The sequence below is a fragment of the Denticeps clupeoides genome, chromosome 2 (assembly GCF_900700375.1).
Source record: "Denticeps clupeoides chromosome 2, fDenClu1.1, whole genome shotgun sequence".
Lineage (NCBI taxonomy): Eukaryota > Metazoa > Chordata > Actinopteri > Clupeiformes > Denticipitidae > Denticeps > Denticeps clupeoides.
In genome coordinates, this window is record NC_041708.1 from 35,624,625 (window position 1) to 35,651,407 (window position 26,783).

The 26,783-nt window shown below is 45.7% G+C and overlaps 4 protein-coding genes across 5 annotated transcripts; all 4 read right to left on the reverse strand.

The window, feature by feature from the left end:
* Positions 1-320: 320 nt before the first annotated feature.
* spata13 (spermatogenesis associated 13) lies at positions 321-16,128 on the reverse strand. 2 transcript variants are annotated; one of them, XM_028970106.1, is made up of 15 exons: positions 15,788-16,128; positions 14,041-14,236; positions 9,998-11,479; positions 8,971-9,012; positions 8,034-8,417; positions 7,300-7,444; positions 7,052-7,176; positions 6,015-6,194; positions 5,567-5,731; positions 4,642-4,821; positions 3,123-3,355; positions 2,892-3,021; positions 1,759-2,131; positions 1,068-1,142; positions 321-972 (listed from the first exon to the last, which is right to left on the reverse strand). In XM_028970106.1, exons 3-15 carry the CDS (start codon positions 11,450-11,452, stop codon positions 797-799), a joined length of 3,663 nt encoding a protein of 1,220 aa, XP_028825939.1. In that variant the 5' UTR covers positions 11,453-11,479; positions 14,041-14,236; positions 15,788-16,128; the 3' UTR covers positions 321-796. The 2 variants fall into 2 exon arrangements, with proteins under 2 accessions (XP_028825939.1, XP_028825938.1); XM_028970105.1 differs by lacking the exon at positions 14,041-14,236.
* Positions 16,129-17,806: 1,678 nt separating this feature from the next.
* Positions 17,807-19,558, reverse strand: c1qtnf9 (C1q and TNF related 9). The gene is made up of 3 exons (XM_028969657.1): positions 19,295-19,558; positions 19,046-19,108; positions 17,807-18,941 (listed from the first exon to the last, which is right to left on the reverse strand). Exons 1-3 carry the CDS (start codon positions 19,500-19,502, stop codon positions 18,178-18,180), a joined length of 1,035 nt encoding a protein of 344 aa, XP_028825490.1. The 5' UTR covers positions 19,503-19,558; the 3' UTR covers positions 17,807-18,177.
* Positions 19,559-20,424: 866 nt separating this feature from the next.
* Positions 20,425-22,768, reverse strand: tagln3b (transgelin 3b). Its single transcript, XM_028969585.1, has 5 exons — positions 22,644-22,768; positions 21,889-22,090; positions 21,628-21,802; positions 21,019-21,121; positions 20,425-20,921 (listed from the first exon to the last, which is right to left on the reverse strand). The coding sequence occupies exons 2-5, from the start codon at positions 22,066-22,068 to the stop codon at positions 20,780-20,782; spliced, it is 600 nt and encodes a 199-aa protein (XP_028825418.1). The 5' UTR covers positions 22,069-22,090; positions 22,644-22,768; the 3' UTR covers positions 20,425-20,779.
* Positions 22,769-24,265: 1,497 nt separating this feature from the next.
* abhd10b (abhydrolase domain containing 10, depalmitoylase b) lies at positions 24,266-26,621 on the reverse strand. The gene is made up of 5 exons (XM_028970024.1): positions 26,517-26,621; positions 25,909-26,092; positions 25,577-25,688; positions 25,133-25,270; positions 24,266-24,934 (listed from the first exon to the last, which is right to left on the reverse strand). Exons 1-5 carry the CDS (start codon positions 26,608-26,610, stop codon positions 24,593-24,595), a joined length of 870 nt encoding a protein of 289 aa, XP_028825857.1. The 5' UTR covers positions 26,611-26,621; the 3' UTR covers positions 24,266-24,592.
* Between the last annotated feature and the right edge of the window lie 162 nt (positions 26,622-26,783).

Sequence of the window (26,783 nt, forward strand, 5' to 3'; positions counted from 1 at the left end):
TCCCCACACACTGCTCCCCGGACGCCTGTCATGGCTGCCCACTGCTCACTCAGGGTGATGGGTTAAATGCAGAGGACAAATTTCACTGTGTGCATCGTGTGCTGTGCTGCTGTGTATCACATGTGACAATCACTTCACTTTACTTACACTTTACTTATTAAGAGCACCAAACGCATTCCACCTGAAACCGTGGATACCACATTTTGAACCAAAAAAAAAAAAACATAATTCCTATATGGAACATGACTGAGTGCAAGTAAATTTACAAAGCCGCTCATCGGTCAGTTTCCCATCCACACAATAACTCACAACAGCCAAAAGACATTCGTACAGCAGTTTTATTTACAGTGTTAGTGTCTGATATCAGTGATCTGGGCATTCTAGTGATCAGATCAGACGGTATTAACATAGACATCTAACGTGTGAAGGTTCCAGCCTTAAATACAGACATATAGACGGAAACACAAAACATAATTAAAAGCTGAATGAAGCATCATTGTCCTTAGTAATAGAAAAGAACTGTGACCAGGAATAGGACAAACGTGAACGTGAGCAGCACATCCTCTCCCAGTTATGAAACGGAGAGAATCGTTTAACACTTCGGGGTTCCAACTCCGAATCACAGGCACTTAAGACACAAAACACACACACACACACACTTCATATAGTCCATGCCTAGAAGGTCTAGTGTGGTTGTCCACACCATAGGCACATCAAAAACACATTTTCCAGGAATACGGTCCATGATAAAAGGCAGCTCCTGTCCATCTTCTGCAGTCTCTCAGAACACCCTCCCTCACTTCCTGAACAGGCTGTGGCGGGTGAGATTGTACCAGAGGTGTGAGGTCTTGCGCTTAGGCTCTGCCAAGGAGAAGACCTGCTGCTGCGGGATGCTGGTTGGCACAGTAACGTGACGCTGGTGGAGTGGATGCAGCGGCTGGTGGTGGGGCAGAACAGAGTGCCCAAGATAACCTATTTGACATTTATCAAAAGCACGAAATTGTTTTAAAACAACAGTTTCAGACAGACGTACGGACACTTGTTAACGTTCGAGATTTTCCACTCGCCTTTCATTTTGCCTTGTTTGGATTTTCGGGCATTGAGAATGGCCTCTTTCCTCTGGCTTTCACTGATCTCCATCCCTGTAGAAACCACAAGAAACCACAACGTGATTTCCACCAATCAGAGTGACGGCGTACACCCTGTCGCTGATGTGTAAAAGGGGGTAGTGGTGGCCTAGCGGTTAAGGAAGCTGCCCCGTAATCAGAAGGTTGCCGGTTCGAATCCCGATCCGCCAAGGTGCCACTGAGGTGCCACCGAGCAAAGCACCGTCCCCACACACTGCTCCCCGGGCGCCTGTCATGGCTGCCCACTGCTCACCAAGGGTGATGGGATAAATGCAGAGGACAAATTTCACTGTGTGCACCGTGTGCTGTGCCGCTGTGTATCACATGTGACAATCACTTCACTTTATTATTATTATTAACAAGGAACCTAAATATGCAAATTTCAGATTCATTAGCTTGTCAGTCGGAATGCTCGACTTACAATCAGCAGTTACACACACACACGCGCACACAGGGTCAACCCTGGAGACACTCAGGGTTGGAACCTGTGACTTCTGGTTCACAGCCGAGTGTGTTACCCCCTAGACTACTACCACCACATAGGTAAAGGACAAGCGAGCTTGTGTAAACTTGCAGATATTGACAGATTGGACTGACAGTTTAGAATGAAGTCCAGTCCTTTTTCCTTTACCCATTTCCTGGTCCTCCTGGACGCGCCGGCGTTCCCTGCTGAAGGCCTCCGTCCACCTCTGCTTGTCCTGGGCTTTCCTGCAGCACAAGATGCACACGTCCTGCGTTGACGTGTTGCGGAGCTTCAGGCCATTCTTCACACACACGCCCAGCTCGGCGTCGCGTCCATCGGGGAGGTCCTGCACCTCGGTGTTGTCCGTGTCCAGCCGGCCCCGGTAGTGGAGCAGGTCTCGCCGCAGGACGTCTTTTTTGCAGAACACCAGCTGGTGGTCGAACAGGAAGAAGCTGCGCTGCTGCGTCTTGCCTTGCCGCAAGACCCGCGTCAGCTCCCCCGAGTGGATGAGTTCGGAGCTGCGCTCCAGCACGTTCTCTCCCTGGGACAAAACAGCACCACACGCAGACGTGTTCAGCCGCTACCCGCAGCACGTTAACACGCATTTAACTGAAGACCTCAATCGAACATGATGTTTTCATCACTTTGCTCCAGGATGAGAAAATGTCGTAAAATGTAAATCAAGGTTTCCCCTGTTCCTCATGACCCCCCTGACAAAAAGTTTTCATTTTGATGAAATGAATGGAATAAAAACCTTCTGTCAGGGGAGTCATGAGGAACAGGGGAAACCTTGATTTGGACAACCTCGGGCAGACGAAACTTCGTCCAATGGTCTGGATGAACAATGAATGAACTTCAAATGAAAATGGTCAAACGTTTCCTTTAATTATAAAAAAAAGGCAATTGAGGTATTTAAGAACACCTTAAAAGATCTATATGGTGGAAAAGCAGGAGCCCAGCTTCGGGGACGGGCTGACCGGTTTAAAACAACCTAAACTCAGGCCTTCTACGGATCTGGACAAAACTGCATAGCTGGCTAAAGACGAGATTAAGGAGCTGTGTGGATCTAGGCAGGTCTGTCTAGACTTCAATGAGTGACAGGCATCATCCGGTCCCAAGTGAAAGCCCCGTCTTACATAACACGTGTTTAACTGGTAATCCAATCTGCTACCCTATGTGTGTCATCCAGTTTTGCTTCTCAAAAAACAGAAAAGCAACATGATGCCCTGTTCCGAACCGCCAGTAGAGCCACAGCATTGTGTGCTGGAAAACGTTGCAGTTGTGGATGAGAACCTACTCACCTCCCAGCGGAGGATGGCCATCTGCCACTGAGCGATGGTGTCAATGCTCTCCAACCTCCTCTTCCTCTCATTGATCAAACTGGCCACATTCTTCATCGCTTCATAGGCATCGCTCACACCCTGATAATCGCTAGAACAAGGGGATGAGGCTTTAAGTTCAAGTGTTATTACATGACAAAAAGTTACTATTAGAAAACATTAAAAATACTTACAATCACCTGGTTTAGTTACCTGTGGTCTTTGGGTGTGTATTTGAGCAGCTCCCCCAGCTGCAGAGGGTACTTGCAGATCTTCTGGACCGGTGTGAGGAGGAAGCCAGCGATGGAAATGTCAATCATTTGCTGCAGGAGACGGCAGGCCTCAAAAAAGTGTTTGTATCTGCCGAGCTTCATCAGGCGCTGCAGCTCTGTGCACGCTGCAGGGTGGGTGTTACAGTACTCAGAGTAGATGGAGAAACCCTCACCCTGGGAGAGAGGAAAGTATGTCGGTAGTTGCCACAATGATTTATCAGGAACTCCAGGTTGGATCAATATGCTAAAAAAATTTGGCCTGAAAACATTCAAGTTAAAACATCACATCACATTAGAGTTTATTTAACACACACTTATTTACACTTCATATTTGCACATATCACCATACCTGTACAAACACATCATAAGTGGTCATACCTCTTTTATATATATATATATATATATACACACACACACACACACACAATATATTATACATGTTTTTTGGGAGTTTGTTGCGCGCCGCTGAGCTCTTGGCGTCGTGTGTCTACCTGTGTCTTGTCTCGTCCCTGACTTTTGAAATTTGGCACCTTGGCAGATAGGGATTCGAACCGGCAACCTTTGGATTATGGGGCTGTTTCCTTAACTGCTAGGCCACCACTGCCCCATTGTTGCACTGTAGAGTTCTGTCACTAAAACTAATTTCTTGTATGTATAAACATACAAGAATGATTTCAAAATGTTGTTTCTATTGAAAATGACCTGAAACTACCTAAAGCTCATTTTAAAAACTTGCTTTTAATATAACTCAAGACCTTTTATTGTACAGTTGTTTGTTAGCAAGTCCACAATGGTGACAAAAGTGACAGTGCAACATATAAAGACACAATACAAGAGTACAAGTACAGACAGTATAAAACAGTACAGGAGACGTGGGGGGTATATACAAGGGCATTATAAATCTAATAAAACATATTATATATAGTATATAAAGGGGTAGGGCTATGGTTAGTAACACTGAGTGAAACTATAGCACATTTGCAAAGATATTGCACATGGTATTAGTAGCAGCAGTGAGATGTCTGTTTGTATAGGAGAATGTCATTGATCTGGTGCATTAAGAGTTCTGACTGCTCATGGGTCGAAGCTAGCAGAAGCTATGATAAGTTTTATGCATTTTGACCTATATGATCTATATTACAATCAATTGGCATTGTAAACCTATATTTGGTCACATATGTGGATCTAGATATATAATATAAAAAGATAACAATATAAACTATATTTCAATAACACATTGTAATGAATAAATGTGAATAAATGAGAAAGCAGAAAGGGTGACAGTGAAGTGGACGTGTAAACCAGGGAGGGAAGAGATGGATAAAGATAAAGAGCAGGAATGAGGTGAGGACTACCATAAGAGCTAAGCAGAGGTGGCTGTGCATACACATCAAAGGCCCGTCACTGTGTGAACTTGCACGGGCATGTGAGGGATTCTGTCCTGTTGAAATCCTGTTTACCTGCTGGAGGAAACAAGATCCAATTTCACTCAGATGAGGGTTGTCTTTGTTGTATTTCTTCTCAAGGTCCTTCAGGAATTTTCGCTGGAATTTGTAGATTTCCTCAATGTTGCTGAAGATGATCTTCAGTTGCACATCTGTGAACATGTTGGGGTGTTTCCGACACTGGCGGATATAGCCCTGCAGTCAGTCAGTCAACAATGCAAAGTTTAGAGCAGGATTATGAAAATCCATAAATACTGATAAAGAACCACAGGGCAAAAAAACTGATTACTGGCTTTCCAACAGGAAGAAACATCGGCCAGAATTTGGGCTTGTTTTAGTTCTACGGTGCCTACATTTGTATTCTAGGAATCTGACCTGTGAAAACGTGTACCTAAAACCAATCAATGAGACCATCCCCAATGCAAAATTTTCACCAAAAAGTTGCGAGACATTTTCGAACAAAAGATCTTTCAACTAGCATGCCATGTTTTACCACAGACCTCCACTGAGTAAACAGGTTTATGGGGTAAGTGTAAAGGACTTAAGCGTAAAAGTGTAAACAAAAGATCCACAGATTAGCATATGCCATCACATATAAAGCAATATATATATATCAATCAAAGATTAAAGAGCCTGAAAATAACCTATAAAAGAACCTATATAATATTATTTGACTCTGTAGTTGCAGAGCCAACAAAGACACTGTCAACGGGCTCTTTTTAATGACCTCGTCTCGCTATGGCAACATTTTGACCATCATAAGTATGATTAATTCAAATCACAGTGGTGTAAGCGGCAAACCTGGGTTCATCAGGTGGGGTGGGTGGGTGGTAAACGGTAATTATAGTGTCTCAATTACCCGTCTTATAAAGCTGACTGGGCACTGAGACTGACACAATGACGTCGCGCTGACGCAATCTTTTCCGCATGCTGCCCTCACCTCGCAGATGTCCCTCAGGTGTTTGATGTAGACGCGCTCCGTGTTCATGATCTCCTGGACGACGTTGGTCCTCATCTGCGCCCTGTTGTCTCTGGGTAGGGGGTCCTCCAGGTCGAGGGCGCTCTCTGTGCTCCCACCGCTGGAGTCTTCCTGGTTCACGCGCACCTGTTGAATGATGGGAGTTCCAGTATAAGTCCATACCTGCCAGTCAACATGCTCTCCACACTGCCATTACATTATCTAGCGGGGTTGAAGTGACTGCAAACATTTCGGGAAGGGAATAGTCATCTATGGAAAGCCTGGCGTTACCATGCCGACTGCCGTGCCCTGTTGACTTGTGCATAGTTGCCTTTCGGCATGCATTTCCATGGCGTACGACAAATCCCATGCTGGCTTAGTTGGAAGGGTCTGCAGCGTTGAACTAATTTCACTGAGAGGATCCACTTACCCTGACAAAGCTGGAGGGAAACCAGGCTTCCCGGTCACCCACAATGCCACACCACCAGTCTTTGCTGGAGGCCTCCACCACTCGAATCACCTCTCCAGCTTTGAAGGCCAACTCCTGCTCCTCCATCGTAACATGGTCCCACAGAGCCTCGGCACACACCACGTGGCCCGCACTTATCAACTGCACAACAAGGGAACACACAGATTACGCGAAGTGCTCCGATTAGGGTATACAGATAAATGTTCGACTATGTATTACAAAAACCTGTGTCAACAAGCTGCAATAGAAGGATTAATATTTTTTAAAGGCTTCAAGCAAAAATGTTTTTTTTTTTTTACTCAAAAAGAACTGATAAGGAAGCACTCATGTTAGGAAAAGAGATAAGCAGTAAAATTGACTATCGCTCCCTAAAGATCTGTTAAATGCATGATTTAAACAAATCAGTGAACATCATGTCCCGTTAGACTCATCATGCACGTCACTCAAAAAATTGTTCACAGCTAATCCGGACACGCCCTGTTGCAGCATGTACACAAATTTCAAAAGAATTTCAAAATTAGCCCACAGGGTTATCCTCTAAATTAAAAATATAGCAAAAAAGGACTGATTTGTTTGTAACCAGTTATATAGTGCCTTGGAAAACGCAGTATAGAACTAACACCCCAATCTCATCCAAATGCATTAAACTCAAAACCAAGGTCACTCTGTTTGGAGAGGATTATATAATTCCCTAGATAAACTGAGGCAAACCAGTCAAAAGGGACAAGATGTTCCATATACGTCTCACACACACTACATATAAACATACATGACCACACACTGATATCTGAAGGCTCCACCCAGAAAAAGCTTATCATATACGTGCACACATATGTGAACCACACACCCCAAAACAAGAACACAGGCCGTGACCCAGAGCTGTAAAAGGTGCTGTAAAAGAAGGTCCTTATTGGTTGATTATGGCAAACCCTATTACTCTGATGTCATTTTGCTTGTATAGCCACACACAGGACACATCCAGACAAGTGCCACTTCACCTCGTTCAGAGCTGACAGTTCCACTCCAGGCTGCAGGTAGGGCGTGATGTCAGTGAGTTCATCAAAGCTGCTGTCCTCCTCACTCACACAGTCATCCAACACCGGGCAGCCCTCCGAATTGCCGTCTGTCTCAAACACACCCGCACACACCCAACCGTGAACCAATGCCCAATATAACCAATGGTTTTTTTCTCAGCACATCACACACATTCGGACCACCTGATTACTACGCACGCTTTCTCTCTCACCACTAAGCACTCTGTGCAGTTTGCGCTGCCCCAGCCGGTCCAGACCAGTAGGGGTGCTTTGAGAGAAGACGCATGGCCGTAGTCGGGCAGACACTGCCCTGTAGGGGGGCACCTGGTGTGAAGGCATGGGGGGCCGGGAAACTGGCTATAAAAAGACATGCAAGAGAGAGCAGACAAAAGAAAATCTCAATTTTTCAGGATATTGCTGTAGAAAACATTATTATTAAGTGATTTTGGGGACCAGTTATGCAGACAAACATCAGGTTGATAAATCAAGGGTTAAAACTAGATCACCGTACTCAATCCATTGATGAAGTAAATACACAAAAATCACTTTTCAACTAAGTGTAATATACAGTTTATATCTATAAATATATAAACATACAATGTATATTTATACACTGATCCAGAATACAATTTGGCAGGACTGAACATATAGCCAAATCTGAATTTTGCACACATTTTGACAGCCTAAACACTACACTGCAGTGGTTCTGAGAAGCTTAATATACTCTGGTACAACATGTATGATCTTTCACTTTCATCTCTACTGCAATTACAGTAATTTACAGGAGGGTAAAAATCTGCAGAATACGTGCATTATACCACGCAAACTACAACGAGGAGATAATCAGGTCAGTGAGCTTGCAGCATCGAATGAAATAAGAGATTACATAGACATCTGAACATCTGAGCAGTACCATACGCTCGAAGCAGCACATAATTATGCTTACTGAGGGCAGGGCATCATTGTCTTCTCTCTCCTCTGAACTGGGTGAGGGAAAGAGCTCAACCCCTTCAAGCACAGAGACTGGGCGTCTTCTCCGGCGATCCAGAGGGGCTTTGGGTGGGCAGCTCTCCTGGCCGTCACTATCGGTGCTGCCGCTGTTGCTGTTCTCTGCCTCAGGTGGCAGCTCCCCTTCCTCTTCGGGAATGGAGTACTTCCTGGACACCAGCTGGGCATAATCGGAGATGGGCCGTGGCCTCGGCCTGCCAGACCGCCGCCTGGGCACCACTGAGGTGGATGTCTCAGCGGCAGTGGGTGAGCAGGTGCTTGGGACAGTAGATGGGTCGTCACAGGGCCTTAGTTCATCAGGGCCGTTCCTGTATGATGTAGCCTGGCAGGATCAGCCAATGTTAGCGGTCAGAGTTTCACTGATAATAAAAGTGTCTAACATAATTTATTTTAGCCTTTTACGACAAGACAAGATAAAATTGTATTCACGATTTACCCCAAACCATGCACATAATTCTTGAACATTACTTATATAACCATTAAAATACAGCAATACAGTTATCTACACTGCTGTCTGTGTTTATTACTAGTCTATCTAAAAAAAATTGCATGCTGTAGAAAAAAAAAACAAAACATAATTAATTTGTAAAAAGTTCACATTCAGTCCAATTAATGAATTGTATACGGTACTGTATACAGATTTCAGAAGTTGGGCATTTCCATATTGTGAATCCTTTCTGACTGATAATATTCTAACACATTTTGAGCAATTTTCGCCAAAATCACCAACATAAAAATATTTCACCTTATGCACCTTTTTTTATTATTATTATTAAATTACATAAACCTTTTTTCACCATACTCTCTCTGTCTTTTTACACTAGGTCACCCGCCTGGTATATAGGTTCATAGCTGACGTTCAAAGCTGCACGTACCTCTCGGTCTTCCAAGTCTCCGTCTGGCGTGTTCCATATGCACTGAAATGGCACACACTGAATCAACATCATAGACATTTGCAACAAGCGAAAAACAGACACCGGTTTGTGTCCAGCAGATCTCCGCGGTTCATGGTCTTCTCCGGCGTGTGTGGTCATGCATGCGAAAGTTGGACTTTGAGCCGCAAGCTCCTGCTTTTTCAGGGGAGGGGACACTGCCGGCCGCTGGGCCGTGGAAATGGGACTTGCACTTAAGCAATCCCACTAATCATAAACACAGTGCAATGATTAACTTCAGGCCGGTCACACAACTGGGTCCCACAGGTAATCTTGCTGCGGGCGTTGCCTGATCATATGGGCAGAGACCTCAACCAATCAGGCAAGTGACTGAATTACAAAGACCGGAACTTGGCTAATCTGATGGTGAGACGTCAACTGTACAGTTTCCTTGTTGCTGCAATCGCCCAGCGTGTCTGGAAGTTTGGCAGGCATCTCCGGTCTACCTAAACGGACTTCAAAGGTTCTGACGTAATTGATGACCATAAATGTCAGTGGGTGAAATCCTCCGTGCTACAGTGTGTAATTTCAGGTTGTAAAGGTCAATGCCACCAGATTAAGTTTACGTGATCATGGTCATTGAAATCAATTAGAACACTGAACATGCCAAGGGGCATGACGTACTGATGATGATAACCTACTAAACGATGTGACTAACACACACACACACACAGGTATGATCTCACATCTCAAATCCCGTATCAACTTGCAGCCCTCAATTCTAAGATATATGAGAACTTCAAATTACACATAGGGTGGTAGTAGCCTAGTGGTTAACACACTCGCCTATGAACCAGAAGACCCAGGTTCAAATCCCACTTACTACCATTGTGTCCCTGAGCAAGACACTTAACCCTAAGTTGCTCCAGGGGGGGGGACTGTCCCTGTAACTACTGATTGTAAGTCGCTCTGGATAAGGGCGTCTGATAAATGCTGTAAATGTACATAGCAATATGGACAAGGGTCTTACCGTGAGCTGATCCTTCACGCGGTCTTCCATTTCATTTTGAATGCTCTGCTGATTGGGATCTCTTTGCGCAAGTTGAGGGGACGATGATCTGAAAGTCTCCCCAAGGCAACCATTCCCTGTTTTCTGGCTATTTGATGAAGGCGGGATCAAAGACAGATCGGGCCGGTGTTGGGACTCGATGGGTGTTTCTGGGAGGTGGGCAGTGTGCGTCTCTGACTGGTTCGAGGAGGAGTGTGGGATGGGGTGTACGGAGGGGCTGGTCTCCAGGGTGACCGGTCCTCTGCGGTACTGGTCATTCCTCTCTGGAGTAGCTCTGGCATCGGCCAGCGGCGGCCGCCGTTGGCGGTCAGCGGCCGGCACACAGGGCGTCCGGCGGGAGTAGTCATCGTGAAGTTTACTCAGTGGCGTCGGCTGGGCCTGTGTGACGGGTGTGGCCGAGCGATGTTTGGAAGTTAGGTCCGTCAGACTACCCACCAGCCGCTGAACGTGGGCTCTCGAGTGAAGCGGGGACACCTTCCAGCGTCCAGATTTCCGCTCTTTCCCATCCATCGATGAGATGCTTACGGTCCTTTGGATGCTTGTTGACGATGTCTCTGTCTGAGGAGAAGCAGCTTTGCGTTGGAAGGGGCTCTTGAAGACGTGGAGGTTTTCTGCACTTTTGCTCAGCCGGCTGAGAACATTACCATTCTCCTCCACCTGCAGATCCACCTCAGTCCCCAGCAGCACTGAACTAACAGGACGTCTGCGGGGAGGCTTGGACTCTGGGTCCAACGTGGTACCGTCTGCCTGCAGACCGTCTCCTGCATCCATCAGTGGTATCCGTCCGGCCCTGTACGCTCGGCGGATGCTGCGGGAGAAGTGGCTGTTTCTGCCGAATCCGTCCTGTATTTCATCTCCATCGCCATCGCCATCCTCATCCGAAGCATCAACCATCTGACTAATGCCATTGGCCACCGTGGGCTCTGGTTTACACTGGTCTTGGCTTCCACAGGATATGGTTCCACCATTAGAAACCTCAGTGGAGGCTTGGGTGCCTTCAGTGTCTTGAGCTGTGACATTTCCTCGGTTCTGGATGCCTTGGAACACGGTGGAGCGCAGCTTCTTAAAGGAGCCTATTCCCCGCAGACCAGGACGTCCTGACCAGGCCTGACTGGCTGGGCCACAGAGGGAAGAGTCGGAGCCGTCACACTTGCGCTGCGCAGAAAAGAGGCGCATGATCCTGGAAGGGCATGCCTTCGGCTCTGGGTGGCCGGTCACCACTGATCCAGACCAGGTCACACCATTCCGACCCATTTCTTCAGAGCAGGGCTCAGCCAGGGGTGGACGCACCTGTGCTCTATAGCCAGAGCTCACAATTGTGCCCCTGTGCCCCTCTTCATGGAAAGGGCACAGGTTATCAAGAGGTCGCGAAGGAGGTCCCAGGTCCTTTTTCTGTGCAAAGGTTTGTGGACCCATGGACAAGGATATATCTGAATGAGCTGCCTGCAACAGGGGAGAACCACATCATTCTGTTAGTACAAAAAGAACCTGACAGTCTTGTCTGGCATAATATCTCAACCTTTGCACTTTTCAACATGTGCCAAGAACACAAAAAAGGAAGAATTAAGCAATTCCTTTTACTTCTAGTGTTATGTTGCCAACAGATATGCTGCCAGTATTGCGAAATGACTGAAGTAAATCAAAATACAATGTTTGTAACTTCAGAAAAGCTTTTTAAATATACATATATTTTTAAAATGATCATTTTTGTCTACTGAGTTAGAAGTCAAGAGGTGCATTCTATTACTTCTGCATTACATCATACAATATCTCCAGGATTTTGCAGGGTTCTGGAAAACCGCTGTATCCTAAAGTGTGCCGCTCTCCGAAGATTTTGTTTTAACCGTTTGAGTGACGGGTATCTGCTTAGTCTTTCTGCCGCCAGACTGCATTTATGCATTTATTAACGTAGAAGTATCCCTATGGAACACAGAAGGCAGGTGAAGGTGGACCGGCCTGATGGTACACTCTGTCGGTGCTGGTGCCAACATTCACTCACATTTCATTAGAGAGTCAATGTCAAAACATTGATTCTTTTGAGCGTTAAACATGTTTAAATCCACGTCTTTAGTGAATTTGGCAAATCTGTTATCCTCCCCATCTGCAGGAAAGGCCAAAATGACTTCACACACACACACACACACACACACACACACACACACACTTCACAGCAAGAAGATGTGGGGGGAAAAATATCGGTGAATATTGGCGACTTGCTTCTGAGGTTCTGTTGTAAAATTGCAAGGTTGGAACATCACAGAATCCTGGACGGACTGGTTAACTGAATAATTGGCGGTGAAGGTAAGGTGCCATGATGTCTTAATGGTACCGTTCTAGCCAGATGATAACTTTTCTCTACCCTGAGCAACATGAAAAACGATGAATGACGTGTGTAGACGTGTTACAGCAAAAAATGAGCACGGCATTAGAATCTTCTCCTACTCCTAAATACGAAAGAGGCGTCTAAACTCAACTCAACCCAAATGGACACGAGGAACAACTGAAACAGCAACAGCTCCTGCTTCCATTCTTATTAAACCAAGTCTCAGCAGGTTAAGAACCGACAAACCGGCCACTGAATCAAGCGATTCAGATCCATCGTTTTTGGGTATGAGCGTGTCAGACATCAAGTGTGCGAGTGGGACCCTCCACTGCATCTTTTTAGGGTTCCCCCCCAGTTTACTGGTTAGAGCCAGGGAAAAGGTGGCCTCCTGTCCAGGGAGGTGTCCAGCGGTTCAGGAGCGGGCAGCTTACATGAAGGGCTTTATGTGAGCTTGACTAAGCAAAGAGAATCGTTAATCCATTGTGATTAATGAAACAAATTGCCTAGTTTTCCCCCCAGATCTGACGGACTGAAAAGGCAAGTGGGGGGTGGGGGGCGTTCTGCGATTGGGGGAAAAGCAACTTAATTCCCTCCGCCCTCTGTTTGTCCCACTTAAGAAGAGCCGTGAGCCTCCAACATGGTGTCACCGGTTTCTACTTCATGCGGACTACGGCGTCTTCTCATCTTCCTAGCGGGAACGGCCTCGTTTCTCTCCAAACCTTTTCGGATTCCCCTCCTTTTGATGGCATCACTCCCCACCTGCGGCAGTGTTCCCACCCAAACAACACAGCGCATGTCGCTTCCACTGTCTGTTCCACTCAGGATCCCGGCACACTTCCAAAAGTGTTCCAATGTGCCAATGTACCTTGTATTCGTTTTATTTTACCGCTATAGCCGCTTTTGATTTTACCTTAATCTCACACCGCCCCACCCGGAGCATGATAAACTCCAAAGCAGAGTTAATTACGAGCTCAGAGAGGAGACCACCCCCCTTCCATGGCTACCAGCTGGAGCCTGGTTCAGATTAAACTCCCATAGCTCACACACACACACACACACACACACACACACAGCATGGAGAGAAGCAGGAACACCTACACTCGGTACTCCCTCTGGGAGGGAAAAAGACCCAGCATTTTTGAAAGGGATATAAACAAGCCTTCCGAACTCCTTAACCAGACACAATTAAAGCACACAAAGTGCAGCGCCAACCAACACAGGAGGGGGAATAAAAAAAAAAAAAAAGGTCCCCTGCAAAATTAAGACTTAAGACGGTCAACGTCAGGCCAGCCTCGAGCCATAAAGTTAATCTGAACTAATCAGCCATTTCCTCTTCTGATTCCTCCCGTGCCTCTTTTATTATGTAATTTTTCTGTACTTTAAAATATAAAATAAAATTATGAAATAAAATTCCCTTTACACTCCAAGCCTATGACAAAATAGGTGTCTTAATAATGTATGAACGCAGTACGCCTCATGTCCAGGAAGGACATGTCACCATTCCGGTTTTGATTTAATTGTCTACTTATCAAGACATGCTCACCTCGGCATTCAGATACCGTATCTTAGTGTACAATAAAGTGGGGGGAAAAAAATCCAGATGAACCTGATCTTGCCCTTAATGAACCTTTTATTCCTTCTGAGAAAGAACGAGAAGTCTGTGCAGCGCTCCCACACTTACCGCACCAACGCCGCGCAGGTGACCCGCCGAGAGTGGCCGAGCTTTTCGGCCCGGACGCCAGCGGCCGGACCCCCAGTCCGCAGGTCGGCGGGTCTCCCGCCTCTAAGCTGATTAGAGGAGCTTTAGCAGTCTGCACTACAATGGATGCATCTGCACGCGGTCGCTCAAAACACTCAATGTCATACCCTGCACCTGACTGGAGAGAATGCGGACGAGACAGAGAGAGAGAGAGAGAGAGAGAGAGAGAGAGAGAGAGGTTGATGCTGGTCTGAGCTGGTCCGACCCAATTCTTCTTTTTGTAAGAAAAAAAAAAAAAAAAAGGAAGCGGAGTTAAGTGGTCACGCCCCGCCCGAGGCGTGGGAAGACAGGTAAGAGTGCAGGGAGTGTCCACGAGTTGAATTCGGCCCCGTCTCCCTTTTGGAAACCAAACCCCCCCGTGTGGACGGGGGTTTCAGGAATATCAAACCGAACCCTCCACCCAAAAACACACACACACACACACACACACACACACACACACACACACTCTAGTCAGTCAGACAAGGAGGCCCTGTATAGTGAAGCCACCTGACAGAGCTCCCCTGTCCTTGCACAAGACGTCGTGGAAGAGACAGCCCTGCACAGAGGCAGAGGGAGGGGCGGGACGATCTGTGCCCATGCAGGTGACAACATGGCCACGAATCCCACAGCTCGTCACCGTTCGCGCACTCCACCTCTTGCACGGGTACGGGCCGCTCCGTCCCATCCGCAACAGACAGCGCCCAGAAACCGCACGTGACCTACGCCACGACCTTAAAAATGTCAACGCCGGCAAATACCTGCATAAGCACGTGCCTGGTTTTTCCAGCTTTTACGCGCTACACACCCTCCCATTTACTTTCCCTAAACTACAAGAAAGAATGACAAAACTAGTTCTCAATTCTTCAGAATCTGTCGAAGTGTGTTTTTGGTAGACTGCTGTTACCCTGCCGGAAATCTGAACTGTGTGATGAAGTATGTAAGTGACATTTGTTTGACACTGCACAATAAGTGACGGAGAATAAAACAGATCAAAACCAAGCTCAATCGTGCAGGGTCAAATCGATTCAAATACATGTACAGTGTCGGCCATTACAACCACCGACCAGTTACGTATGCTTTACGTCTTTCTAACGTTTTATTCCCCTTTTAATAATACGATTTCGACAAAACCTCCGGCCTGTAAAGTACATGATGCACTGTACCATGCATGAATGCAATGTGTGGGGTTTATTCATTGTAAAAAAAGTCAAGAGTTAACCAATTCATAGCCAAACGTTGAAGGGGATTATTATAGACTTGCATGTTGCGCAATAACAACACACACACACACACACACACACAACCGTGCTTTCTATTTATTTGTGCATTTAATTAACTCGCTCTCCCAATAAACCTCTTTGTAACTGACCCCCCCCCCCCCCCCACCTCCCTCCTTTCTTGCAGCTCCCTGGTGGCTTTGCGCACGGCCTGACACCCCCACCTCATCACTATAACAACCGGTGGGTAGTAACGGGGACACAATGGCCCTTCAGCTCGACAAAAAAAAGGAGGGAGGGGGCCGCTGGCGGGGAATAAACGCCGATGCTGCGGGACCACCAGCCACGTTGTCGTTGGACAAGTGATAAAAGATTAAAAAGAAGAAAGAAAAAAAAAGTCCTTATTTACTCAGGGCGGGAAATGACCCTGTTTTACGTACGTACGCCTGACAGGGAAATAAGTTCCTTACTTTTCTCATGCTCCGCGCCGCGCCGCGTCTTCACACGCCTCCGTCTTGGTCGATCGCCATCGGCATTCAGGCCACCAGAAGTCCAAAGGTCCCCGCGCTCCTCCGCGAATTTCACTCATGTGGGAGCAGGGCGCAGCGCCGACATGGCCCGTCCCTTGCGCGCTGGAAATAAGATGCCGGCCAGGCCGGGGGTCCGAAATAAGCATCGGCCGACACGAAGGCGATCAAAAACCAGACGAGGGAGGGGAAGGACTACGTCGCGACCCTCCGCGCCGAAGTTGGCTTCGTCGCCGCGCCATTGGCCGATCGGCCGCATCCGTGCACTTGTTGCTGCGCGTAGTCTGGGTGGGCGGGGCCTCTGTGGGCGGAGCCTCGGACCGGGCGGGGCCGCCCGCTGACACCAGGCGACCACTGCTGATGCCCCAGAGAGGGTCTCTTGGAAATCTTCACCACGATCGTGCAGCAATTCTAAAGTTTCATTTATAAATTCACAAGATACACATATCCTGTCTGGACACTCCATTTACTGAATTTATTTTCTCAAAGTTCTCAAAAATGTTCACAAACAAAGAAACATTTACATCATTTATCAGACACCCTTATCCAGAGCGACTTACAATCAGTAGTTACAGGGACAGTCCCCCCCTGGAGACACTCAGGGTTAAGTGTCTTGCTCAGGGACACAATGGTAGTAAGCGGGATTTGAACCTGGGTGTTCTGGTTCATAGGCAAGTGTGTTACCCACTAGGCCACTACCACCCTAGCACTGTTTGTGAAAGGCTCGCAGGTGTGTTGTAAGCAAGAGAAAGAAAGTATGTGGGAGTGTTTCTCTTGCATCATAGAACCAATTTGGAAATATTTCAGAGGGGAATGTCTCCCTGCCACGCTCTGCAGGGTTGTAAAATGATTGTAGATGGCTTGGACATATTGTGCTGAAGGAAGCCCTCAAGACAATTCAAGTTCTGAGACAATTCTGAGTTTGCTCAGTTTTTGGAGAAATATGATTGTGGTGTTTATTATACAGGATGGGCCATTTATATGGATACACCTTAATAAAATGGGGATGGTTGGTGATATTAACGTCCTGTTTGTGGCACATTAGTATATGTGAGGGGGCAAACTTTTCAAGATGGGTGGTGACCATAGTGGCCATTTTGAAGTCGGTCATCTTGGATCCAACTTGGAAGAGGGTCATGTGACGCATCAAATTTATTGGAAATTTCACAAGAAAAACTATGGTGTGGTTGGTTTTAATGTAACTTTATTCTTTCATGAGATATTTACAAGGGTTAGGGTTTCCTCCTAGGTTTCCTACCTCCATGCAAAGCCATACGCTATTTGAATTGACAACTCTGAACTGTCCAGTTGGACTCCCTGCCCTACACCCAGTGTCCAGCAGCTGCAACCCTGAGTAGGACTACACCAAGTGAGTTCTTGGTTGTGATAGAAGTGTCGATTATTAGTATCTGGATTCCTGATTTGCATGAACCAGTTAATTTATATGGGGGCATTTTTAAAAAAAATGTAAGCAATTTAAAGAGACCCAAGATATAAATATAAAAAAAATTGTAGGTGGGGGTGGCGGTTGCAGACAAATTTAGTTGTACTTGCCTAAAACCTTTCAATGCCAGTGGATCTAAAAAAAAAAAATGTAATTTTTGTACATCTTGACAATTCAGATCTTTGAGGTTTGTTCAAATTCAAGTCCTAGTTGCTGCTGCAAAATAGGCACAGAATTGTTCTGCCAGAGAGCCTCATAATTCAATAAGATAATTTAATTGCCCCCCGTATGCAGCATCACAGTGAACATGAATTAGAGTACACGAATAAGAGTGCATGAATAATGTTTATGAGATACCAAACATTAGCTGAGATGTAGCCTTGCTCCATTACTGTGAAAAGCAGTGCTCTGGACAAAGGAAGAGAATTTATGGACATGGCTTTCAATGTCACACAATATCCAGACGAATGGGCGGAAATATGACAGCAATCAATGAGGAGTGAAAATTAAATCAGAAAGAACAAATAACTCCATAATTTATTGCATAAAAATATATTTTGATTGCTGATACAACAAAATATGCTTCCTTTGGTGATACGTTATTGTTTTGCTGCTATTGCATATTGATATATAGTAAAGCTGAATGCATTTTAGTTGTTTACTACAGAAATACATTACTACCAAACAGTAGTGATGTAAAAACACATTTAAAGGGGAAAATTCTGTACTGTTTAAAAAAAATGCAGCCATTTATGATTAAATTCTCTTAACATACTACTAGTAAAAATACTAATATTACCAATACGAATAAGTCCAAATCATTAAGTAATAAAGAAAATCTGCAGCAACGTTGAAATTCTGCTTGGTTTTGTTGTATGGTGACCTGCTCTCAGTCTGCAAAGATGAGGAACCCGGAGAAGACGGTGTCATCATCGCTGTCGGCGTAGAGGCCGTTCTCTCCTCCAAACACCTGCAGCCACACTTTGTCCCCGACCTCGAGGTGCAGTACGGTGCCTCCTGCGGCCTGATCTTCGCTAATCTGGTATTTGTCCATTGTGTTGATGACCCGCATGTTGTTCTTCATCAGCGCCACCCTGACGTTGCGGGAGAAGACGGTGATGTGGTAGGTGAAGTAGTAGGCCCCGGCGATGGCGCAGGTGAAGCGGCCGCTCTCTGGGTTGTAGTGGTTCTGCTTGTTGTAAATCACCTTGTCGAAGCGGATGGGCGCGTTGGCGGCCGGCAGTTTGGTGCTCTCCGTCAGGCCGGCGGAAAAAGCACTTTGGGGTGTTTCTGGCATGTCGCCCTTTTCACCTCTGTCTCCTTTATCACCCTTTGGCCCTCTATCTCCTCGGTGTCCCATGGTGCCTTTGTTTCCAGGGGGTCCAAGCTCCCCTTTCGGTCCTGGCCTCCCAGGGGGCCCCAGAGCCCCCTGAAACCCCTTCTCACCTTGGTATCCAATAATTCCTTGTTGGCCTTCTGGCCCTTGAGGTCCGATGTCTCCTTTTATGCCCTGTGGACCAGGCAGCCCCAACTCTCCTTTCTGCCCCTTCATGCCCACTGGGCCAGGGACCCCTTGGGGCCCCATTTTTCCTGGTGACCCTCTTTCACCGCCATCACCACGCTTCCCCTTCATGCCAGCAAGGCCGAGAGCTCCTGCCAACGCCAGACATTGACATGTTCATCACAACAGTGATCAACCATAGTGGACATTTGTGTGTTTCTTTGTTTTCATGAATAGATGCATTTTATCTGTTTACCAGGTTCTCCCTTGTCTCCTTTCTGTCCCGAATGTCCTGTGGCGCCACAAGTGCCGATTTCACCTAGTGAAAATGACACATGCGTGAACAAATCTGAGTGCTTCATACAATTCAATTTGCTACAGGCAGCTCCACATGCTGCACAAAACATTTTCAGCGATTTCTTAGTGCTACTTTCATTAATTCTGATGGCAACTAATGAAATTTAAGAGACCATGTTACAGTGTTGAACAGTTTTAACTTCCTTACCTGGGTCTCCTTTATCACCTTTGTGTCCATCCCGCCCATCTCGGCCAGCGACACCATTGTGCCCAGGGTTGCCCGGGACCCCAGGGTGGCCCGACATACAACTGTGGTCCCTAATTAATCCATCCTGCTCTGCTGCTTCACCTACAACAACCAGGAGTAAAAGACACACTCGCTTCAGCATTATAGACCAATTCACACACACACACATACACACACACTCAAAAAAAAACTGCAGCAAGGCACCACAGTCAACCCACAAGTAACTGAATTTTGTGGGGAAAATGGTGCCATTGTCCTTAAGAACTCTTGCTGCCTATTGGCTGGGCAGGAATCTTCTTAGTTAGTGATTGTTCCATAATTTGCCTCGTATCACATGAACTCACTGAAGCTGCACTAAGGCCTTTTTGTATTTCACTTAAGTGGATAATGATCAACTTGGGCTAAACTGGAAATGCAAGCTTTAGTAAACAAAGACAGTCCTGGCTGACTGTTTGAACGACCACTCCAGTTCATCCCACGTGAATGTGCAAATGTTAAATAAGGCAGAAACATGTGAAGGTTAGCTGTAATGGGTATGCATTGCATGTGAGAAGAGTTCAATGATCCAGTCTTCAATTTGCCCTATGGAATCAAAACAAATTGACAGCCGGAGTCGAAGCCAGCTCAAGCGTGCATATTCCAATCTTGTTTCCATTTCAAAGGGTCTCCATCGTACCAGCCGACCCCATAAATAACCCTGTGACCCCATAAAATAATCCTGTTGATCTTAACCTTTGCAACATTCATGCTAATTTGCTTATTACATTTGCTTATTTAAATGCAGATGGGATTTAGTCTGATACGTTTTCATTTCCAGCCAGTGCCACAAAAAAAAGGCCTAGATTAAGTGGCAATTAAACAAATCACAAGTGCAGGAATTTAATTGGAACCATTTTATTTAAGATTTTTCTGTCATTGGCTGAAAATTAAGCAAGCATTCACATTAATAAACACACATGCTGGCACAGACCCCCATGTTGGGAGCACACATACACTCACAACGAATGCAAATACAGTACACTCTTTATATGCTTGCTATGTCATGTCAAAATACCCATATTTTATCTCAAATATAGGTAGGCATTGGTGTGCCTTAATAATATATCTTAAACGACAGAAATTGTGGAAGAGGTGGCATAAAATAAGATAATCCTTTATTAGTCCCATAGTAGGAAATTAACTTCATGACAACAGAATATATTGTTTCAACAATAACATACACATCTTTTTTTTTTTTAAAAAAGCATGCATGCTGTAACAATTATGGAGCTTTATTTGTAATATAATGAGTTCAGATTTGCTCGTCTCAATTGAAGCTCAATTCAATTGATACCCCTTCATATATCAGTCGAAGGAACGTTCTTCCTTCTCACAAAATGAGCTCTGGACAAGAGGAACACTGCTTTGTGGTTATGAGCACCCATGGGTGATGGATTGGCAGATGAGTTACATGATCTGGCGATGCATTCCATAGCCTGTCATTCCAGACTGCGACGCCCCACGGTTGCTGCCCATCTGTAGGCCAATAAGATTCTGTCCCTGGCGAAGCTGTTCTTCGGAGAACTCTCGACGATTCCCTTGCGATTTCCTGAAAAGTTCAAGCGTGGCGAAGGTCACACACTGTAGGATGAATTCAAGCAACGGGTTGGACAGGACAGGGCCGTTAAAAGGGATTCGAGAGTTACCTGTGGAACCAGTCGCGGTCGCCGCGGTAATGTCCGTCATCCTTCGTGCGAGCTACGCTTCCAAGGGCCATCAGAGTTCTCTGCACTGCAGCCATGTCCTTTCCTGTAGGCGAGGTGGAACAGAGTCAGCTTCAGAACCTGATTTCAGGTACGGAAAGTTGACCTCACAGGATTCTGTTGTAGAAAAGGGGCACGTTTGCAAGAACATCTTGTGGGCTTTTGGAAACGAATACCAATCGAGAAAAAGTGCGAGTGGTGTGCACAAAATTTTATGTTAAGGATCTAAATTTTTGTTTTACGCAACTGAGCTTTCATTAGCTTTGCACCATATTGAGAATAGCTGGCATACATTAGATGCATAAAGACTGAACCAGGATTTACCATAATTTATTTTCACATTGATAAATAACCACACTGTTGACTAGATAACCATTCCTAATTTTAATAGTTACTGATAAGAAGATAAAGTAGAAATAATGAAAAGGAAAATTTGCCCCGAACCTCCTTAACATCATTTTTCTTACATCATTTAATTCAGAGCCTTCTCAGATTAGTTCTCCAGTTACTGTACAATCAGCGATCCTCAAGACAATTCTGAGTGCATCCTACCTTCCCACAAGTCCACAGTCTGAAAGATGTCAGTGGTGATCACACCATATGCCTCAGTGGCCTGTAGGAACTGAGAGATCTTTTCCATTTGCTTAAATGCCATCTGTGTCTCTGGGATCTTCTTGATGGGCTCCTTTCCGCGGGGATACAGGCTGTTTATGAGCCTACAGAGAACCTACGGAAGATAAAGAGCAGCGATTTTTATTGGACAATGGGGAGGATGAAGAGGGCCTGACATAAAAAGACGCGATCATCACCCACAGTCCCATCCATAAGCCAGTTCTGGAAGTTCTGTTTGCCTGGCTGTGGTCTTTCCATATTTTGGCCGCACTGAGCTATGATCCAGTCCACCAGCCGGGCCTCGAGCTCTGGGTCGTACTTCTGCTCAATCTTCTCCTGCACCTCCCGGCTCAGCCCGTAACTTGGTCCTCTGTTCGCCATGCCTGCACTCTAATTAAGGAAGCTGCCAAAGCAATCAAATAAAGCACATGTTACGAACGTGACTGTGCCATGCACATTTATACATGTAATAAAAAAAATGTTCGGTTTTTATGAACTGACAGAAACTGCATTAAAGCCAACTGATAAATTATTCTGGAAGATTTTTTTCGGGTTGAAGTGAATCTCATCTGTCCCTAAGAATGTCACCAGCCGCTGCCCATGACCAAGGACACGGTGAACTGGGTGTGGCCAGTCTCCTCCACCCAGACAGCAGGACTTTCTATTAAACCCCAGGGGGGGATGAAGACAGGACATGCTTTTAACATCTAAAAAAAAACTATAACTATATACTATATGAACAAAGGATGAGGACATTTCTTTAAAATATAAGAAGGTTTAAAATAAAAGGAGGGTTTTATAAATCGGCCCATTATAACATGTGGTGATGATCTAATTTCCCACTGGAGAAAATGAACCCAACCAAGTTACGGGAGACCTGCTGCCGCGTCAAACCCAGACATTTTAAACCAAACTGAGCATGCGCGTCAGAGAGGAACGCGTGAAACGCCGCTTACGGTAGACGCGTTTTCACCGCGGACGGGGTCCTTTTCTTCTGCCGGGAGCGAGGATGCTGGCCTGGAGCTCCCACGCGGCGCGGGGGTGGGGTGATGGCACCGGACTCGGCGTCCGCAGCGGGTCCACGCCCGTTTTATAGGGGGGGCGGACCGAGGAGGGTCCCGCGGGACGGTGACGACGCAGCCATCAATAATAAAAAAAAAATCCAATACACAGTCCACTTGTCTTATTTCTCCGGGACGCAACTAACTGTCCCATGAATTGTCTCGGGGTCGTCAGGATTGTATATAAATGACCAAAAAAAATAATCAAAGCAAATATAAAATGATCTAGAACTCACACGTGGAACGATATAAAGTTCATCCAAAGCTCACGTTTAATTTTGCAGCCAGCGACACTGAGCACTTATCAGACATTCACGATTTTCCAGTAAATAGATACTCATTGATGCTAATGAGATGTCCTCATAGGTGAAAACTCATCTGAAATAAACAGAATTCCAAAAAACATCATTTAACTAAATTAAAATAGTGATTCTACTGCAAGGTGGGGGCAAATAAACTCTCTTTTTTAAATAAATGAAATGATCTCCTAGCAGAACCTCCACCAAACACGTTGTGTAGAGTTTGTAATATCTCTGAGTTACCCTGATTGTCTTCATCTTCATGTCATGGCAAATAAGCTTTTCAAAAACACAATTAAAAATATTCCTGTTCAGATTTCAGAATTTAATTGACCCACCCACATTTTCACATGACATCCAGGTGGTCTTGGGGACCCACGTTGGAGTTTATTCATTTTTTTCAGACAGAAGTGGAATCCTACTACTAATGTCGTTCTTGATCAGAGGACTCAGGGACAAGAGACGTCTGCGGTCGGAGGTCGCCCTTGTGTGGTTTTGTATAACACACCCCCTCCCTGGAAAGAGTGCTGATAAGAGCTTCGAATGAAGCTTCTTCCTGTGATGTTTGATCAAGATGTAACCAGGCTTTGTGTGCCTTTATTTTCAACGATAAGGCTCCTGTGCAAACACTTTCACCATTTGAGTAGGACATTAAAGTAGAGATTCAATTAATTACTCCAGTTTGGTGAACATAAATATATTAAGTCTGGCCATATTTTTCAATATCTTGTTTTTATCACCTAATAGAGGAAAATAACAACATGTAACAAAAGTTGTTACTATTATCAATCAATTTCTGTCTCTGATAAGCAGCTCTAGCACAGAACTGGAAGGTCACAAGGGGGTTTACATGACAGAGGTGAGTTACTGCAACCAGGCGAAGCTTGCGCCTACTGAGAAGAGTCCAATGTCTAATGACGCGTTAATACACAACCTGGGCACATGGGACGTCCTGCTTTACATTTCCCCATCCTAACGTTGTTGGTTGTGGGGGTCGTATTAGCCTAGTGGGTAACACACTCGCCTATGAACCAGAAGACCCAGGTTCAAACCCCACTTACTACCATTGCGTCCCTGAGCAAGACACTTAACCCTAAGTTGCTCCAGGGGGACTGTCCCTGTAACTACTGATTGTAAGTCGCTCTGGATAAGGGCGTCTGATAAATGCTGTAAATGTAAATGTAAAATGGTTGAAAGTAACTGACAGAAGAGTCGTACTTCAATAAACAGGTTTTATTTTCCCAAAAAGTGAGAAACGTGTGTGTTTGGGTTTTTTTTTTTATTTTAAAAAGGTACAATACAGCTAAGGTATCTGGATACTGACCAGGGTAACAAGATGCTAAATAAGTAGCAGCATTTAAGAAAAGTGGATGAATTAAACAGCACATGAAGGTAGAACAATAAAAACATGCAATGTAAAGGCACTGGGTTCGGGCGCTGGAGGACCTGCAATGCCCCCTTGTCTTCCTGATTTGTCTCCGTTACTGCTTTTTCGGCCAGGCATGGTGGGACGACAGCTTGTCGCATGGAAGCGGACAAGCCCCTTCATGCCATAGTGGTCAGTTTATCAATGAGGTCGTCAATTGTGTAGACAATAAGTTTGATGTCGTCCTTCTCGGTCATGTGATGTTGGCCCTGCCGGCGCAGGATGATGTCCACGTCGGGGCTCAGCACGCACTCCGCCACCTGCATGGAGATGTGCCAGGGCACATCCTCGTCCTTCAGCCCATGGATGAGGCGCACTGGGCAGGTCACAGGGATGGGGCTGTGGAGCAGGCAGTGATTCTCCGCCTCCTGCAGGAACTCCATGCTGAGCCTGGAGATGCCTTGCTCGATGTTCTTGGTGGGTACTGACCAGAACCCCTTATCCTCGCATTCTTTTCTCGCCTTATTCACAGCGCATAAAAACAGACCAGAATAAGCCACAATAATTGCTAGAGGCCTACACATGAGATTATATTCAGACCAAGACCATCTATGACCATCTTGAATTGCTGCCAGTTGTTCAGCCATTGCAAATGGTGAGAATAGGTAAAGAAATTAAACAAAAATAATGATGGTGCTAATAATTGATAAAAGACTCACCTCTAATGGAAGTGTTTTGAAGGCTGTGACAAAGTGATCCACGGCTGTAGAAATGCCAACCAAAGCTTTAGTCTTTTCTGGTCGGGCAATAGCAGCAAGGAGCATTAGCCATCCACCCATACTAGAGCCAACCAAAATCTGTTTTGTGAGAGAGGATAAAATTTTTTTAATTGCTATTAAATGTTTTAATACCACACATTTAGTTATACAGCATTACTAGTAAAGTAGATTATTAAGAGTGTGTGTGTGAATGTGTGACATCTAGTGTTCAGTAATGGTTTTGCACTACTTTACTTTACTTTACTTTACTTTACTTTATTTGGCAGACGCTTTTATCCAAAGCGACTTACAATGGGAAGACACCAGCAATTCTCGTTCGATTTCTATAGAATATCAAGTATACAAACTAAGAGCCCTGATAAGGCTTAGACTTGTACCGCTCACCTGAGGACCTTCAGCATGTTCATCCAACATAAAGAGAACATCTTTCTTCCAAGTTCCTATAGTTCCCTCAGCAAAAACACCCTCCGACTGGCCGCAGCCTGTGTAGTCAAACCTGTGAGATGCCACAGAATATCACCAAACACAATATAACACACATAAATGCTTTAAGATTATAGACTTTTGATCATAAACCTACATCCTCAGCATTTTGAAAATAAACAGTATGTGCAGTATTTGTACAAGGGGGTGTGGACTTAGAAGGTTAGCATGAAAATAAAGGTATTAGTTAGTCATTGGTTAGAAGTTTATTAACCCCCCTCACCAGCACTGACCTCAAGTATGAATGCCCCAGCGATTTGCAGAAATCCTCCAGGGCTTCAGCCTTCGGCCCGCTCATGTTGGAGCCATACCCCGGCAGGAACACCACCCCGGGGCTCTTCCCCTTGATTTTCTTGTAGGCTAGCTTCGGCAGATCCGGGCGAGATGCATACTGCACCGAAGACTTGTGCCTAAGACCTGGGAGGTCGAATAAACACGTTGAAAACTTCCAGTCAACAAGTCATCGACAAGCAGATGTTGGAATTTAGGAGTGAGGCGGGCGTGCATAGACCAGACAACCGAATAACATTTACAGAAATCATACACAGAGCCATTTCCCTGTGTAACTTGCATGAAATAAAAGCCGACTTAATTAATTGTGAACTGCAATAAATGCATAAAATGCAGCGGTGCTTATATGCGCATGTGATATGTAAATATTAACTTGTAAAAAGTGACTCGTGGAACAGACTCGGACTGAGAGAAGTAAACTCAGCGGAAACTGCTTATAAAAGGCCTGGCGGTGCCACACCCCCTCCACTGGATTTAACTCGACTTTAGCTTTCAGAACTAAGAACGGAGCCCCGTGTTTCCTCGGTCCCCTCACAAACTTATTACAAACCTCCTGGACTCGGCGGGGCTGCGCCCGCGACTGCCTTGCCGCCCAGAGCCCGAGAAAGTCCCCGCCGACAACTCCTCAGCACAGCCGCTGCCATGCTGCTCCGCCACCCCGGGGAGAAAGTATCGCGAGAGTACGCCAAATCCCGAGGCCGACCCTCCCTCGAGCGCACCCCATTCCTCCACTAAAGCACCCCAATCCGGCCAATAACGAAACCCATCTGACTACTAATAATTATTAATAGTAGGACAGCGATGTAACGATTACACA